This window comes from Sinohyriopsis cumingii, chromosome 8 (genome assembly GCF_028554795.1).
Source record: "Sinohyriopsis cumingii isolate HCF-2022 chromosome 8, ASM2855479v2, whole genome shotgun sequence".
NCBI lineage: Eukaryota > Metazoa > Mollusca > Bivalvia > Unionida > Unionidae > Sinohyriopsis > Sinohyriopsis cumingii.
Genome location: NC_142968.1, coordinates 5,689,305 through 5,708,857, shown reverse-complemented (window position 1 = coordinate 5,708,857; position 19,553 = coordinate 5,689,305). Strand labels below are relative to the sequence as shown.

Genomic DNA, 19,553 nt, shown 5'->3' with positions numbered 1-19,553 from the left:
GTCCCTCGAGTGTATGTACTTATCAGACGGATGGGCTGGTAAAACGGTCCTTCGAGTGTATGTACATATTACACGTGTGTACAGGTAAAAAAGTCATTCACGTATATGTACTTATTAGACGGATGGGCAGGTAAAAAGGTCCTTCAAGGGTATGTACTTATTAGACGGATGGGCAGGTAAAACGGTCTCTCCAATGAATGTACTTATTAGACGGATGGGCAGGGAAAGCTGTCCATCGCGTGTGTATACTTATTAGACGGACGGGCAGGTAAAACGGTCCTTCTAGTATATGTACTAATGAGACATTATCAGGAAAAATGGTCCTTCCAGTGCATGTACTTATTAGACCGATGGGCATGTAAAATGGTCCATCGAGTGTATGTACTTATTAGAGGGATGTGCAGGTGAAAAGGTCCCTCAGGTGTATGTACTTATTAGACGGATGGGCAGGTAAAAATGTCTTTCGAGTGTATGTTCCTTTTAGGCGGATGAGTAGGTAAAAAGGTCCCCCGAGTGTATGTACTTATTAGACGGATGGGCAGGTAAAAAGATCCCTCGAGATTATGTACTTAGTAGACGGATGGGCCGGTTAAAAGGTCTTCTGAGTGTATGTATTTGCTAGACGGATGGGCAGGTAGAAAGGTCCCGCAGATGTATGTACTTATTAGACTGATGGGCAAGTAAAAATGTTCTTCGAATGTTTATGCTTATTAAAAGGATGGGCAGGTGAAAAGTTCCTGCGAGTGTATATTACTTTTAAGAGGGTAGGGCAAGTAAAACGGTCCTTCGAGTGTATATACTTATAAGACGGATGGGCAGGTAAGAATTTCCTTCGAGTGTTTCTGCTTATTAGACGGATGGGCAGGTGAAAAGGTCCTTCGAGTGTATGTACTTATTAGACGGATGGATAGGTAAAAGTGTCTCTCGAGTGTTTGTATTTATCAGACGGATGAGCAGGTAGAAAGGTCCCTTTTACGTATGTACTTCTTATACGGATGGGCGGGTAAAAAGGTCATTTGAGTGTATGTGGAGAAAAATGCACAATCTTCAAATGTCACCTATTCTGTTAGCCAAAACAATGAATTAGTGCTCGACATATAAAATGCGCATAAATCTGCAGAACGATCTGATGCAAAATGATTTAGTTTTATTCAGTCGCCGGTATTTTTCAGTCTCCCATTTAAGATACGATCAACATTTATCCATCAAAATAATTTATTTTATTTAATTCCACAAATAAGAGTGGATCTTATGTCCTTATGTGACGGAAACACGGTCGCCATCGAGAAACAAGCATAAAGAATTTCTTAAAATCCTACATACGTATTAGCTAAAATATTGGATCTTAGCTAGGGCAACATTTGCATCGCTGAAATACTTTTCGGGCAATCCATCGAAGTGTGTATATATATATATATATATATATATATATATATATATATATATATATATATATATATATATATAAAATCGGCTTGAGGGATATCATGACACCTCGATAAATACTGATGTCATAGCCCATAAGCTTACGAATTGTTTAGTATTGGAAATACATTTTATACTCTATCTGTAATTCAATATACGAACTGATGTAAAAACCATTGTTAATGGTGCGTTTATACAACATAGTCCAAAGATACGGTTCTTTGAAACCAAAGTTTGAGAACATCGGTCGGTAAAAACATCAAAACCCTAGATTCTCTTCATAGTTATTTTAATCGACATGGAATGTTGATTGACAAGGGAACGAAATACGGTTGCGTCGATTTAACCTGAAGCAGTAAATCAAGCTAGAGAAGGATGAGCAGCAGTGTTAGGAAGCAGATCCAAAGGGGAGGACTACTGACACGAAATGACATAACGGACATAAGTACAACAAGCAGTACCAAAGGGGAGGACTACTGACACAAATGACATAACGGAAATAAGTACAACAAGCAGTTCCAAAGGGGAGGACTACTGTTACGAAATGACATAACGGACATACATACAACAAGCAGATCCAAAGGGGAGGACTACTGACACGAAATGACATAATGGACATAAGTACAACAAGCAGTTCCAAAGGGGAGGACTACTGACACGAAATGACATAACGGGCATAAGTACAACAAGCAGTTCCAAAGGGGAGGACCACTGACACGAAATGGCATAACGGACATAAGTACAGCAAGCAGTTCCAAAGGGGAGGACTACTGACACGAAATGACATAACGGACATAAGTACAACAAGCAGTTCCAAAGGGGAGGACTACTGATACGAAATGACATAACGGACATAAATATAACAAGAAAGCAATATTGGACAAAAATGCAGCATAAGGAAATGAATCGAATATGGGGAGCATTGAAACACGGAAAGATGGGTACAATAATCAATGAGTTTGAGCAACTGGACACACTTACATGTGTTGGATGCTACATACTATACATGGGTAAATGCCACAGAGAACGGCTAAACATGGAAATTAAGTTTAGAGTGAGATTCAGTTAAAGGGACTTACATCTTAATAGAAGGACCTCAGCACAATTCTCTCAACAATGTCATGTTCCAGAAACATGAATTTGAATTGCTTTTCAAGGTGAATTTAGCAATAAGACACAGTTACATAGTGTCAGTGTCTTCGTATCCATAACAATTATTACATTGTACAGACAAATTATGGCGAGTATAAAGATACAGTTTATAAAAGTCTTTTCCATAAACAAAGGTGAGGCCACATAGGTACAGCTGTTATTAAAAATTAATATGTCTGATTTCCTCAGCATATATTGCTTTGCTCGGTTTCCTCAACCAGATGGGGGTCAAAATTTTATATTTGTTGCGAATACCATTTTTCCGGAGCTCATGTATCAGTCACAAATGCTGAATATGTTAAACTATTGTCATTTAATACAGGATGGGAAGTGATCTTTTGATCATGCACTGGATGAATTTTATCTACGTACCATTAGAAAAGTGTCATCATGTCTCAAAATGAAAGCCCGTTTGATTCGATGCAAATTATATTTAAGTATAATCTCATAACTGTGTACATTAAATGAGCATATTTTCCAGTTAGACCATATCGCCAATGAGAGGATTTCTGTCCAATGAAGAAGGCATCGTAACTGGCATACTCAACATTCGTTGTCATCCGGGCCATTGCACGGCTTAAATGTCAAACTGAACTTCCGGGAACTTTGGATAATGGACTTAATTCTTCTCCGGTTCCTTTGTGCATTTCTCCTAAGTCATTTTGTAACAATTTTTGCTTTCTGCATAAGCATATAACTGTTGAAGAAAGAACTAATATCAAAAATCCCAAGACACAAACTAGACCAATAATAAATGCCGGCATTTGCCCAACATCACATGGAGAAACTTGTCTGGTGTCATTTGCTCCATTAAGATGACTTGTATTGGTTCCCATGTAAATCTCTGCATCACAACTTGGTATGCCTGCAAGTAAAATTAACTTATACTAAGTCAGTGTTCCTCCAGCTGTATGTTTTTCAATATATAAACATTTCAAACATTTTTAAAAACTGGAGCAATAGTTCTGTGATTTGAACGATTAAGTTCGAGTTACACACATGACAGTATAGTGTATATAGAACACATGGTTAGTGTCTTCGACTGCAATTTATTCGGCTGAGGGTAATAAAACGTTAAAACAGCACGGTTTAACGTTTTGACCTTGAGACCTTCAATGAAACCGTCTACTCGAAGATATTATTGTTCATTTTCCTTGTCCTGCCACACAAAGATTAGGACAAATAACTAAATAACATGTTTCCATTTCAGCCAGGTTAGCTTTATGTATGACTTGGATCGACCATATCACTGCACAAGAATCGCAACATTATACAACTATACCCTTATCTTATTCCATAACCACTGAATCGTACACGCTTGATTGTGTGTTCGATACAGATGCTTTAGTGTATTCTCTGACGTCCACGCGCCAATATATTTTGAGGCACTGAATCTAACGTTTATGAATCCCAATTAATTTTGAATATCATCATAAATGAATAAGTATAAAAACGCATTCTTGTTTACATCCGAGTCGGAGGAAGGAACCCGTTTTATATGGCTTATGAATATTCGCGGACTACCGGCCTGGACTTATCGCTACGCATTATCAAACTCGTTCTTTCCGATGACTCGGAACAAAACACATATAAACTTTTGTGTACACGTTGTTTTCCAGGTCTATACATTACATTGATGCACTTTGCAGCATCTTATCTGAAACCTGTCCGTTAACTGTTAAAACAAAACACAATAAATATCCTTAAAATGTTAGAACATGTCGTTGATTGACAAAAACATATCCCAAAAGATCATTCTCAAAAGGAAAAGGACATGATGCTCTAGCAAAGGAATGGATAATGCAAGACTGTTGGATTGGCAATTATTACATTAGCTAATTTGTTTCTGCATATGGACTGGTTGTCATATAAATGTTCGTATTGTATACATTGTTTGGAAACGAAAACAAGGGGCAGATTGTTTTAATTATTGTCCTACTTCGCTTCTCCAACGCCACGATACGTCCTTCTACTTATCTGAAGCAGGTTCTTTTGCATACCATTAGCGGTCATTCGGTTAAAGCCAAAAAAAAAAGGGTAAGGGAAATTTTACTTTCAAGTTAAACTAGCCACAAACCATTACATATCATAATTAAAGTCTGCATCATTTTTAGTGTAATTGTCGTAATGCCTTTAAAAATGAAACTTTTAATACGAATTGCCTCGACATTTCAAACTTTATAATGCATAAAATACAACATTGTTTGCAATGTTTGGCGGTTTCTAGATCTAATAATTGCATTAATAAGATTATCAACACAAAATCACCAAATAATATGACTGTGAAGTTCAAAGACATGTAGGAGTTGACAATGTTTGGCTTCATACTGATTCTCGTACACACCCACGCACGTGACGTTAGATTAAGTATCAATGGAAACATGTTTATTCGTCCCTTTTCCTCGAAGACGAATGTCATAGTTTATATAGGTAAATAGGTTACAATTCGTAATCGTTTCTCACTAGGAAAAAGAGTGAATTCGTTTTCAGTTTTCTTCCCATTCATTTTGTTTTTCAAAGAATCCGGAAGATGTTTTCATTAAAGATTCCCTTACGTGCATTCTACTGATGTATCGTTTCAGTTCTCTGAAAAATCGTTTAATTTCGATGTTAATAAAACACTATATAATTTTCTCTAGTTCACTCTGATTGCACAATAATTTCGACACAGAGTCCACATTATTTAAATGTCTGGAATGAAGGTACAAGCGTGTATAATTTGAAGAAAATGAGTCAGAGGTTGGACCCAACGTTATGTAGGCAACAACCAAATAATATTTTTCATTTTTAGGTATATCGTGTCGAGTGAATATACGCTTTAGTTACAGTATAAATCACATCTAATTGTGTACATTTCAAACTGCTTTCATGCGTGATATTATAAAAATGCGATATTTATAAAAGCAAATAAATGAAAATGAGCATATGCGAAGGATTTGTTATCTACTTTATGGCCATGCATTACGGTGCTACGATTTCGAAAAGAAAAAACAAACTGAAGTCCCCAGGTGACCTAGTGGTCCAAGGGGTCCGACTGCACAACCACTGTTATGTTTCATATGTTCGAGTGTCGGGATAGGACAATATGCGTACACGAGAAAGCTTGCCAACAGCTTCCCGTGGGTCGTTGGTTCCCCACGGAGTTCTATCGTGTTCTTCCTCAACCCTATATAGAGACAGAATGCATTGCCTATCACATGCTGACAAATTGCGCTAAAACAAAACAAAAAAAGAGAACAAGCACTTTAATTTCAATGTTATCTCGCTCAAAGTGTAACATGCTGTAAAAATGCAAGTTCTAAATATTGCAACATTGCAAATTATACGCAATCTCTGCATGAATATATATATATATATATATATATATATATATATATATATATATATATATATATATATATACACTGTCTACAGCACATGTTGAGGCAGTCAATATTTCCGTTTCAGATAGTACATTAATACACTAGACACTGCTGATGGAAAACAAATTCATCTTTTCTGAGGATGTATTAAATGATTCGTAAGATTCTCCACGTGCCTCTTTAACTGATACTATGATATTTCCACAATCATTATTTGTTTGAAAAAAAAACCGATTTTAAATAATTTTCGTCGATCACACTAATCTGACTTGCCTCATCAGTAGCAACGCCCCATCAGTTGCAATGCCTCACCATATGCAACGCCTCATCAGTTGCAACGCCCCATCAGTTGCAACGCCTCACCAGATACAACGCCACCTCAGATGTAAATTGTCGGATTAGATTTTGCAGAGAGAGGGAGTGACAGAGAGACAGAGACATAGACAGAGACAGAGACACAGAGAGAGACAGACAGACAGAGACAGAGACACACAGAGAGACAGAGAAAGAGGTATCATACTTACTAGGCACATAAATAGAACTTGTATTTTCGTGGCATAATGATGAATTAGTGTCATTATACGTCACATCTAATTTATATAACCCAGCGTCCTTTGTCGTCAGTCCATTTAGAATCAATCCATTCTCGTTATATCGCTCAAGTCTACCTACAAAACCATTCATGGCCGTGAAGTCTGATGTCCATGTCCATTGAGCGATTGTATGCTGGCCATCTTTTATCCATTTTAACAAAGTAGCTGCTTCTCCTTCGTTTTGGGTGCAATCCCAGTTAAAATGAAATGTACATCGTTTTGTGGGAGATTCCCACAACGGTGGGTCGCCAGTACGACAGCTATATCCTAAAAAATAGCAAAATAAGTAGGTTGGTGTGACCTTAAAGTTAATCAATAATAAATGTGCAGTACATTATAGGACCTAGTAAACTAAATGCGACAAAATATGAGACAATCAGGTAAAGCCTAAAAAAACCAAAACCAGTAACATTCTTGTGACCTATAAGTTAATTAATAATTAGATATAGTGAAGTATATAGATGAACAAACTAACTGGGTTAAAATACGAAACACTCAGGACAAAAGAAAGGGTGTACAATTTTTGAAACATAATTTTCATATTAAAATTAGTACGTGTCTACCGATATTCAGACAAAATTGTACAAACAGCAGAATCGTTTCTCTTCTATCAAAGGCAGGACATATGATTTTGATTTTAGCAAATTACATTCTTCCTAAAGAACCATGTTACAATTTCGTATTCCGTATAGTAAATGTGATACAATGTCCACTCTATCGTTTTATTTTCAATTTTATGTAGGAAATAATAAATACCGATCTTATCGTCTGCACTTGTACTTTTAATTTTCTATCTTAACTATTTGGAGGATACTGCTGTTAAGATTATGGAATTCCTCATCAAATATAAAGTTAACATCGATAAACATATTTAAAACTGGTTTATTTCTCAGTGTTTATGTATTGCTTTTGGAATTCATTTTGGAAGGATTTCATTAATACCATTGTTGCACAGCTAACCCAATACATATATCGAAGACGCCATATCAAGCTTAAGGATTGTCTCATATTAACTGTCACAGTCTGTAGCTTGGAGAAAATCTTTGCATTTAAGTGAATAATTACTTAGACGATCTGATTGTTTCGCAAAACAGTAGCACATCATAATCCATTAACCAATTATAAAGTTAACACCTTTATTGTATTGAATTTTCGTATCTTTTTTATATAAAAAAGTAGAAGAGAAAATGTAGTTGTTTATTTTTACCGTTACTTGGAAAGCGGATGCCTCAAGGTGCGGGGATGGTCTAGTTTTCGAAAATAATATTTGCGTACAATTTCATCAGCTCAGTTTACAAAGGTGCATAACTTGGTTCATTCAGTGCATGTCAAACCAGAATACTGACAATGAAATCTACTTTTGAATCGAAATGCCAGCTCATAATTACTTTCGTGTTCCATTTAAGTGAAGCCAGGTAAAATACCCAGGTAAAATAATGTATGATGGGAGGTGAATAATTTCCATATCTGACATGTATGTCCCTTTTCACATTATCTTTGGTTTTCCTGAAGGTAGAATAACTTTTGTATGCACACACACTCAAGCGTCGCATGGCTCGATTGGAATAGTGTTTGTACACATGAACATGTGCGGATTTACTTGCCACCTGTGTATATATAAGAATCAAAAACTATCTATGTGTTTGCGTGTCAGTCAGCATCTAATCAGACCATTTGGTAATTTACATACCGTCGACTTTTCTAAATTTATACATCCACAGACAGATGACCATGGCTGTAAACTGGAGATTGCTGCCTTGCATTTTTGTTCTGCAATGAAAAAGATACATTCATCTACATGTTGATTGAACTTTTATCATAACGTCTTATAAAAAGAACGAGTTTAATGTTGTACATGTAGTTAGTACGTAAGTACAGAAAGCAAGTGGTAGGGATATAAATAAAAGTTAGATGGTTAATTACAAAAACGAAAGTACACAGGTATATGTAGATAGGTAGGTAGTTACATCTACAAAACATACGCGAGATGTCCGAAGGAGATAAATACTCGGATATGTAAACACAGATTAAAATCAAAGTGAAGTATGTGCGCCCTACTAGGAAAACGTATTCATTCATAAGACATCTAACTCAATCGTCTCACCAAATAATTCATAATTCCAAAGACATGTATGCCATATTTTAATACAAATTAGGATTAAGTCCACGGGTCTATCTTTACGCACATACCCTACCCTAATGCAAGCTTCTGCATGGAGAAAACTCAATGCACCTTCTGCATTTGTATTGCTCTTCAAGTGTTTTCAGCTAAACTCTCTGATGCCATTTTCAGTACGAAACGTTGTAATGTAAAGTCTGTATAAGGACAAAATTTGTATCAATTGAACATTGTTGCTTTCTTCCTTTCAGCTAAAAATAGGAAATGCTTCCGAAATATTCATTTTGCTAACATTTCGCTTTTCATTACGAACCAAGTATTAGCATTCAAAACCCATATATACTCTACTTATGTTAGCCGCTTTCCACGCTGGTTCCCATTTTTCCGTGTAAATATTACCGTTTGTACTTCTCACTACGTATTCGTCTGGGCTATCAGCTATCATATTTGTAACGCTTTTATAACATGGGCGACCTCATATAGGGGCAACGGCGAGGGGGGACAAGCCCTTCCCGCTCCCCCGATTACGCCTCTAAAAGATTTTGTACTACATCCGTAGAACGCAATAGCTGACCACTACAGGTTGCACCACCCCATTCCTAAAAAATAATTATACGGGCGCCACTGATATATAATTCTGCACGTGACTTCCATATGAACGCGAACACGTGCCACTACAACAAAAAAAGCAACACAAACGTTTTGTCATAACCTATTTAGATACAATTATCAGTAATATCGTCTATATACATTGCAACATTATACGTTTTCATAAGAACGGAGACACTGTTGAGAGTTAATAAATTGCGTGTGTGAGTGTGATTTGGATGTTTAACATAGCATTAAAAACATTTCAGTCATATCGCTACGACGCCTGCAGTGCTGATGTTTAAAGTGATGTATATCACTGGAGCATCATGTCAGACATGTAGCATGATGTCCCGCCTAGCCAGATTAGCCTTACACCAGGCCGACCAGTCCTACCACTAACCTCTTAATGCTGAGCGTCAAGTGAACCAGCTGCTAGTATATTTTTTATATATAAGTCTTTTGGTATGACTTTGCCATGGTTGGAACCCGCGACCTCCCGCATCCGAAGCGGACGCTCTAACTAAAATATTTAGGCCACCGGAACGATCTGTTAATAACTTACCTTCAGTGAATTAGGGTAGTATCATGTCATGACCTTCAAGAATATGTGATTTAATAGTTAGTACTGATGCATCAATGTTAGCTCAGATATTCCATTCAATGCATACATCTGCATACACCCAAACGACACGCTTATACATTTCCTCGTTTGAATTAAAAAGTTGTAAAGTTAGAATTTGATAATTCCAATGCAAATTAGAATTGTAAATTAACCTGGATATTTTGAACAATTTAGCCTTTAATTAACACGGCTGCAAATTATTTAAGACCGATATTTATATTCTATACATATTTTAACACAACAAAAAACACACTCATAATAATTTATAAATAATAAAAAAAAACTTGCTAACCCACCTTGACACTTCCTAGACAAATGAACGCCTATTTCCACTGTCCAACGTTTAACACATGACAACAAAGTTCTACATGTCACGAAGAAGAAAAACAGTATGGCATCGCCTCCAATGATAAATGGTAAACAATACTTTATGACGATTAGAATATTCCTAGCAATACGGCACTTTCGTTGCGGTTCCTTGCTCAAACATATAGTGACAATGTGTGAAGTCAAAATGAAAGTAACACCCTGAAACCCACATACCTATAAATAGGTAAATGACTAATGCCTCCCCAATTCTTTGTATTTGTTATATAAGAGACTTTCATAGAAATTCTTTATTTTCAGTTTGTTCCATTTAGTGGAAAATAAACTGTTAATTTTCACAACTGATTAAAGATCGTATGAGGCATAATTGAATTGTTATTTGAATCAAGCTTCGTTCTTTTCCTTTATCCGATGCATCCCAAATCTTCACGCTGTTTCAAAAAGATTAAGCCCCCGTTTCATGCAAGAATAATACTCCGTAGTAAAACTAAATGAGATACATATATCTAAAGAAGCTGCAGAAATTCTCATGTGACTTTCTGACGTAACACATCTATCTTGTTCTCCCAGCTGATCACCATTAACTAGAGGTATTTATACGTCGGGCAGAAAACTCATTTAAATCGTTTCTAAATTTAATCAGTGAGTATTATTGTGTTTATATATATATATATATATATATATATATATATATATATATATATATATATATATATATATATATATATATTGCACAGCCTGATGTTGATATGTGAATGTATGTATGTATGTATGTATGTATCTATGTATGTACGGATGGATATGTGTGTATGTATGTATGTATGTATGTGTGTATGTATGGATGGATGGATGGATGGATGGATCGATGGATCGATGGATGTGTGTGTGTGTGTATGTATGTATGTATGTATGGATGGATGTAAGGATGTATGTATGTATGTATGTATGTATGTGTTTCTAAATTAATGAATCTTACCACTATTAAGTTAATGGTGTTTTAAATGCAGTTATTTATAATTATACAAAGTCAAAGATTAGCTAGCCCGATTTATACACTGCCACCAAACGCCTGTATTTGCATAATTTCCTGAGAAAAGAATGCATATAATTTCTTCGTAAAGGCCATGAATTTCAACTGCGTTTTAAAGTTAGAAAGTTAATGGAATAATTTTCGCAAACATTGTAGGTCAGGCAGGGTCACATCCCGAAAGTGAAAATTGTAACTCTTATACCTTTTTTCAACTTCTACCAAGAGATAAATTTAATACTGTGTGTTGCAAAGTGACTATTCTTCTCACGGCTCTGCTAAACATTCTTTACAATCCATGTGGTTTTTGATACGTAGTTATGGACATAGCATATAACATTGCTTTCTGCCTTGAATGATTTCAACTGCTTTTAAATGTATTGACGAAAATATCTGATCTCGGAAAGAAAGAACAAAAAAAAATTCTTTATTTTTTGTCTTTTTCCAAACGAAAGCTGGTTTCGTTACGTGTGGCGTTCAGCTAAAGTTCCTTTATGACTGGGTCATTTGGCCACAAGTAAGAAAACTGATCCATACAGTTGTATGCATGAACGGCGTTTGGGGGTGGCAAGTGGGGCTACCGTCCCAGTCCCCGCTCTTGAGGGGGCCCCGCGCTTCAGGCCCGAAGTCGTCCTTATAAGTTTGTCAAGCTATATTCTCCGGAAAATTGGAAACGCTGATACACAAACAGGAATTTTATTTTATGAATAATGAAAAAACTAAATTCGTGAGACAATCGCGAAAGTTGATTTAGCCTAGACATAATCAGTGTTTGCAGTGGCATACCAATAGAGATACCGATACTCTGGCCCCGCGCTGTCATGGTCGGCCTTAGGCCCCGCGTACTCCTAACGCCGCCTGTGGTTGTATGGTAGCACTTGTAGTGGTAGTGCAGTTGTTGTAGTAGTAGTAGTAGTGATGCATAGATGGGATAATGATCAGTTATAGTTATGGTGGTAGGAGTAGCAATAATATGAGTGTTATTACTGGATGGTACTGTTATGTTTGCCTCTGCGGTGCTTTTTGTAATGGTTGTAGTTTTAGTGTAAGACAGTATTGTTTTAGTAGCGGTAGCATTAGCAATACCGGTAGAATTAACACTGTTACATTTGGGGTTGATGACTGTGGCTTTTGTTTGTCTGTTGCAGAACATGACGTATTTGAATTTGTAGTCGTCAATGCAGTGCAGATACGAAAACACACAAATGTTGAAATAATTTATCTCAACTACTCCTCCAGTTCATGCAGTATCAAAAATCAATATCGTTACTCTGTTCGTCAAATTAAGAAACATGAACTAAACGTCCCTATGTACGTGTCATCTTAATCGCCAGGGTATTTTTTGAGTCGAATGGAGAGCAGCGATAGAAGTTAAATCCTCAAGGTATTTTGGTAAGTAACTATCCTTTCTACACGTGCATCATGACAGTATGTATTCATGTATATTGTGCAACGGCAAGTCAATAGAAAACTATGTATATTTCGTCCAGGTCAAGAGAAATAACTGTACACTGAACATTAGCAAGATAGACTTTTGTTGGTAGTGATTTTATGTTTTCGTTGTGTGTTTGCTGTAGAAGTAGAAGTCCTTGAATGTATAGTAGTCGTCGATATCGATTGAGTAACAGCAGTATTAGTAGTGGTAGTGTCAGTACTTGTTATATATAATCTGTGTCGGGGTTTGGACCTAGACAATGAAATCCCAGTCAAGGGTTTATATTATTTGTCTCCCGACGCGGCTTGCCCGAGTGGGGAGACATCTAATAGAAACCCGCGACTGGGATTTCCTTGTCTCGGTCCAAACCCCAACATAGATATTTTTTCTCACCCCAGATTTTCCTTTGAAGTAAAAAGAATTCTTCGTTAGTGTTCACGTCCAATGTTTACATGCGGCGCATGAATATAAATATGTTAATGAGGGCTGTGGTGTGACCGTTGCATCCGAAGTACACATAAAACGTCGCAAAATAATGAGGTTTTATCACATTTAATATATGGATGTTATATGAAATTGACAATAAATAATTAATATTTATGACAAGAAACTGTTGTATTTTCATCAGTTCCAATTTTGAAAAGTTATATTGTAAATAATAAAACGATATTGGCTAACCCAAGTATAGTCAAGCTTGCTGGCGAAATACAAGCACTCGATGGACCTAAACGCATTTCCAATCGCATGTACAACTGCAGATTTTGTACGTGTTATACGTAGTTGCATTTGGTGCTAAGACGTGGAACAAGATTGGTGCATTCACTTCATTTTGTCCTAATTTATTCACGATTGAGCGCTGATAATGTGACACCCACCAAACGGGCGCTGACAAAGCTTCTTGAGCCACTGGATAATCGCTTTGAGCGGAATGAAGATGATCTGGGTATTCTACATCAGCTACAAAGAAGCAACCGTTGATGTCGCTAATATTGTAATCGCGTTTGTATGTGAGAGTCGAAGCTTCCGTTGCATCATTCTGCTAAAATCCATCAAGGTGTAACGGATGGCGGAAAATATCGTCACGTGACAGTAACTTATTAAACGCTTTTTATTGTCGCAAGCATACATTTACTCTGCCAATCCAAAACATTTATGCCGCCAGATTTTATACTAAATTCAAAACGTTGTACCACTTTAATAAAATTACGACTCAGCTGTTGAATAGCTCATTCCCATAGACGAGTTCCCTGTTTATTTATTGTATACATTTGGTTGCGTTCGGTTGCGTACAAGGTTTCGTACAAAGTTTATTCATAAGCAAACAAAACGACAAAATTCACAGAACTGTTTAACTAGCTGCATTACAAAATGATTCATTGTATTGCCAGTGGATTGTAAACAAAGGCTGTTGTGTTGACACGATTATTGCGTCTAATGTATGTTTACACACCCTACAAAATCTATCTCGACACAAATATAGTAAGGAAGTGAAATAATCGAAAATTCAACTTTTAAATAGAATTATAAATACACTGTATGACATGGTTAGCCATATTTTTAAGCACATTTTATTTGACAAACATCATATGACAGGAACGTGGTATGTCAGCCAAAATTTCGTACTCTCTGAGTGTGCTTGATATCGCTTATGTGTCAAAATATACGTTCTATTCATAATTTGCTTGCAACATTAATTTTTGTGGATTTCGACGTTGCTACGAAAAAGAAAATTAAAGAGACAGTGAACAATGGTCCTTCCGTGAAAACTGTAGGATGCCTTATCTAATTCACGGTATGGTGCACATCAATGAAAACGTTAAATTTTTTAATACATCGCGAGTGCATATCTAAAAAAATAATGAAATCATTCTACTCTGATGTATGTTCTCTCACAGCCTGACACTTTATCGGCTTCAACGAAACCTAAAGACAGATCTCATAACGAATGGACAGGGTTTATGCTTAAATGACTGCTCAATACAATATATTGATACAAGTATAAGAAAATTGGTTTTGATAAGTGCAATGCATACATTTTGTATTATTTCGTTGTATTTTTAGCTATTTCACTGTGAGTCGTTTAACTATCTTGGGCTCGTGAAATCCGGATGCCGCTGTCGGTGGTACTGATTGCCTGTAGGACGGCGTTGAATGCTCGATGTGAGAGACCGAGCGTCGGGAACAACATGTCTACGGGGCTTATGAGGCCCTCGAGTCATCCTTCTGCAGGTTGGGAGACCGGTCCCTGTGTTGCTGAACTTTATTCATTATATATATTACAGCTATGAGATATTCCGTGTCGTCGTCTAAAGGTCACAATATATAACACATGTTCTTTATCTACCTGACTAGAATGATTTATTTTTTCTTGTAAACAATATCTTGATCTCATTCTGAGTCATGCAAATTAGAAATTTCCATGAAAGACCGGGTCTAGCTGGTGTTTACCACTTTCTACACTATAATTTTAGTAACAGATCTTGCCTAATTATAGCTTGAATTGTTCTGGAAATGAAGTATTGTCCAACAACAGCCAAGATCATTTTTGTGTCTTATCTATTTTTATAACCTCGATTAAACTTGACTGCATTTCTGGGTCAAAATTAGTTATTATTCTATAGAAATACAAGGAGCTCTATAATATATTTTGGAAAGAGACATTTACTGAGAACTATAATGAATTAAAATATTGAAACATTGAATGACAAATCTCTATGACCAGGCTGAAATGAAAGGTTGTGTCTATTTTAGTCCTGTCATACCATAATTTCATTTTCGACTTGAAGAGATGGATGCCTAATTCATGCATAATTTGCTGGAAAATTCCGAACATAAAATTTGATTTTTGATCTGATGTAACAGTTTTGGAAGGCCAAATTGTGTAAAACGACTTTATCAAAGCTTTTATAATTGATTTAGTTTTACTATTCCTCAATGGAATTGCCTCTTAAAATATTGTAGATGTACACATTATTGTCAACAAGTATGTGTTGCCTGACTTGAAGGGAACGTCAGAATCTACCCTTATTCTGCAGGTAAAAAGGTCCCTTGAATGTATGTACTTATTAGACGAATGGGCAGGTAAAATGGTCCTTCCAGTGCAAGTACTTATTGGGTGGGCAGATAAAAAGATCCTTCGAGTGTATGTACTTATTGGATGGGCAGGAAAAAAAGGTCCCTCGAGTGTATGTACTTATCAGACGGATGGGCTGGTAAAAACGTCCTTCGAGTGTATGTACCTATTAGAGGGATGGGCAGGTGAAAAGGTCCTTTGAGTGTATGTACTTATTAGAATGATGGGCAGATGCAATTATCCCTCGAGTATATGTACTTATTAGACGGATGGGCAGGTAAAATTTTCCCTCGAGTGTAGGTATTTATAAGACGGATGGGCAGGTAAAATTTTTCTTCGAGTGTTTCTGCTTATTAGACGGATGGGCATGTAAAAAGGTCCTTCGAGTGTATGTACTTATTAGACGAATGAGCATGAGAAAAGGTCCTTCCAGTACATGTACTTATTAGACGGATGGGTAGGTGAAAAGGTCCCTCGAGTGTATCTACCTATTAGACAGATGGGTAGTTGAAAGGGAACTCGAGTGTATGTACATATCAGACGGATGGACTGGTAAATAGGTCCTTCGAGTGTATGTACATATTACACGTGTGGGCAGGTAAAAACGTCCCTTGAGTAGATGTACTTATTAGACGGATGGGCAGGTAAAATGTCCTTCGAGTGTATGTACTTGTCAGGCAGATGGGCATGTACAAAGGTCCTTCGAGTGTATCTGCCTATTAGACAGATGGGTAGGTGAAAGGGTCCCTCGAGTGTATGTACTTATCAGACGGATGGGCAGGTAAAAAGGTCCTTCGAGTGTATGTACATATTACACGTGTGTACAGGTAAAAACGTCCTTCGAGTGTATGTACTTATTAGACGGATGGGCAGGTAAAAAGGTCTCTCAAATGAATGTACTCATTAGACGGATGGGCAGGGAAAGCGGTCCTTCGAGTGTAAATACTTTTTAGACGGACGGGCAGGTAAAACGGTCCTTCTAGTACATGTACTTATTAGACGGATGGGCTGGTAAAAAGATCCCTCGAAATTATGTACTTAGTAGACGGATGGGCCGGTTAAAAGGTCTTCCGAGTGTATGTACTTACTAGACGGATGGGCAGGTAGAAAGGTCCCTCAGATGTATCGACTTATTAGACTGATGGGCAAGTAAAAATGTTCTTCGAATGTTTATGCTTATTAAAAGGAATGGCAGGTGAAACGTTCCTTCGAGTGTATGTACTTATTAGAGGGCAGGGCAAGTAAAAAGGTCCTTCGAGTGTATGTACTTATAAGACGGATGGGCAGGTAAAAATTTCCTTCAAGTGTTTCTGCTTATTAGACGGATGGGCGGGTGAAAAGGTCCTTCGAGTGTATGTATTTATTAGACGGATGGACAGGTAAAATTGTCTCCCGAATGTTTGTATTTATCAGACTGATGAGCAGGTAAAAAGGTCCCTCGTACGTATGTATTTCTTAGACGGAGCGGCGGGTAAAAAGTTCATTTGAGTATATGTGGAGAAAAATGCACAATCTTCAAATTTTACCTATTCTGTAAGCCAAAACAATGACGTATAAAATATGCATAAATCTGCAGAACGATCTGATGCAAAATGATTTAGTTTTATTCAGTCGGCCGTATTTTTCAGTTTCCCGTTTAAGATACGATCAACATTTATCCATCAAAATAATTTATTTTATTTAAATCCTACATATGTATTAGCTAAAATATTAGATCTTAGCTAGGGCAACATTTGCATCGCTGAAATACTTTTCGGACAATCCAGTGAAGTATATATATACATATATATATATATATATATATATATATATATATATATATATATATATATATATATATATATATATATATATATATATATAATCGACTTGAGGGATATCATGACACCTCGATAAATACTGAAGTTATAGCCCATAAGCTTAAGAATTGTTTAGTATTGGAAATACATTTTATACTCTATCTGTAATTCAGTATACCAACTGATGCAAAAGCCATTGTTAATGGTGCGTTGATACAACATAATCCAAAGATACGGTTCTTTGAAACCAAAGTTTGCGAATATCGGTCGGTAAAAACAACAAAACCCTAGTTTCTTTTCATAATTATTTTAATCGACATGAGTAGTGAATAGGGATACTATAGCGTCAATGGGAATTAGCATTACAGACCCCCCCCCCCCCCCCGGGAACATATAGCGTCAATGGAAATTTAACATGGAGAAAAATCGTGGGAACATATAGCGTCAAGGGAAATTAACATGGAAAAAAATCGTGGGACTGTTGAGCGTCAAGGGAATTGAACATGGGAATAGGGGACTGTAAAGAGTCAAATGAATTTAAACAGGGTGGGACTGTATAGCGTCAAGGGAAATTGAACATGGGATTTTTTTTTGTTTTAAAAAAAATAAAATAAAAAAAAGGGGTAGGCAATCGAAAGTCATTCTCTTTTCGAGAAATGTGGGTGGCCATGAAAAGGGCCTTTGGATTTCTTCTATTTCCTCCATTTCCTCATCCAGCCCCTAATATTTCCCCAAATTCCTTTGTTCTTCTTCTTTTCATTTTCCGGTATCCAGTCCGGGTGACCCATGGCTCGGAACTTCTGTTGGATTTTTATCCAGATATTGTTCAGTCTCTCATATTCTTCTTTTTTCTTTCTATTCTCTTGTTCTTTTCTATCTTTTGCCCACCTGTCCTTAATTTTCTGCACTTCTTCCTCTATTATCTTTTTCATCTTTTCTTCCGCTTTCTTTAGTTGTTCACTGCCCCTTTTCACAAACTTCCACTCTGACCATTTCTATAGCTCTTCTAAATAACATCTCACTCCTTTTACCTTGTCCATAGACTCTTTTATTGTCCCCACTCTTACATACTCTGGTTGAATCAATCCTCTCAATCTCTTAACTTCTTCCTCTATCATCTCCTCTATCATCTTCCTGGCTAATTTTAATTCATTGATATAGCCAAGACTTTCTTTTAACCTCCATTCTCTTTCTATCCTTTCAATAGTATATTCTCCATCCATCATCCAAAAGTAAACATTTCTTAAGTCATTAAACAACGCCGACACTTCCATCTTGTATCGTTTATTCCGTAGAATGGTGCGAACGACGAACGTTGTGGGTTCTTATACGAAAAGCGCAGACGTGAAGGAAAACATCCCCCTAAGACATAAAATTGATATTACCTAGATCATCACTTAAAACGCGCGGACGTGAAGGAAAACATCCCCTACTTTCTCATTTCATATAATAAAACCCAAACTATACTCTCCACATACGCTAAGAAACAATAAACAAACCCATAATCTACTATTCACACAAACTTACGTGAGCCGTTACAAACACTAACACACAAACACAACCACTCGCACTATTAAAAAAAGAGTCAGTGTTTATATTCACACTACTCTAAGTACACACATTGGCAAATTGATGGTTATTTCTTTTCTAGAGTATTGGGTAGCCCTGAAAAGGGATGTCTTTTTGGAACTTCATGGACACCTGGTTAATGATGGCACCTTCCAGGCCTGGCGCCACATACACATCTTGTTCTCCAGTTGCTTTTTACTCTTTTTGGGGAGAGAGCAGAGGCGGGATAAATAGCTTCAGAATCCCAATTTTCTGTTTCTGGGATTCTGAAATTTCTTCTCTCCTTTTCCTCCTCTTCTTTGTTTCTTCTCTCCTCTTCCTCTTCTTTGTATCTTCTCTCCGCCTCTTCTTTGTATCTTCTCTCCTCCTCTTCTTTGTTTCTTCTCTGCTCCTCCTCTCTCATCCTTCCCTCTTCTACAATGGCTTCCGCGGCCAGTTCGTTCAACAGGCGCCTGGCAT

The 19,553-nt window shown here is 36.8% G+C and overlaps 1 protein-coding gene and 1 long non-coding RNA gene across 3 annotated transcripts in view; one reads left to right on the top strand and one right to left on the bottom strand.

The window, feature by feature from the left end:
* The window catches only part of LOC149792888 (uncharacterized), a 277,792-nt gene that overhangs the window by 143,761 nt on the left and 114,478 nt on the right, over positions 1–19,553 (top strand). The gene's annotated exons all lie outside the window — the stretch shown is intronic.
* On the bottom strand, positions 1,698–10,386 carry LOC149792890 (uncharacterized). Its single transcript, XM_089966703.1, has 4 exons — positions 10,161–10,386; positions 8,223–8,302; positions 6,464–6,799; positions 1,698–3,442 (listed from the first exon to the last, which is right to left on the bottom strand). Exons 2-4 carry the CDS (start codon positions 8,293–8,295, stop codon positions 3,162–3,164), a joined length of 690 nt encoding a protein of 229 aa, XP_089822829.1. The 5' UTR covers positions 8,296–8,302; positions 10,161–10,386; the 3' UTR covers positions 1,698–3,161.

What these genes read in the sequence shown, in the direction of transcription:
- LOC149792890 (XM_089966703.1), bottom strand. Translation starts at nt 8,295, where the DNA reads ATGCAAGGCAGCAATCTCCAGTTTACAGCCATGGTCATCTGTCTGTGG. An exon ending in TAAATTTAGAAAAGTCGACG is followed by an intron (nt 6,800 to 8,222) that starts GTATGTAAATTA and finishes GCTATTTTTTAG; the next exon opens with GATATAGCTGTCGTACTGGC. An exon ending in AAGTTCTATTTATGTGCCTA is followed by an intron (nt 3,443 to 6,463) that starts GTAAGTATGATA and finishes TTTTACTTGCAG; the next exon opens with GCATACCAAGTTGTGATGCA.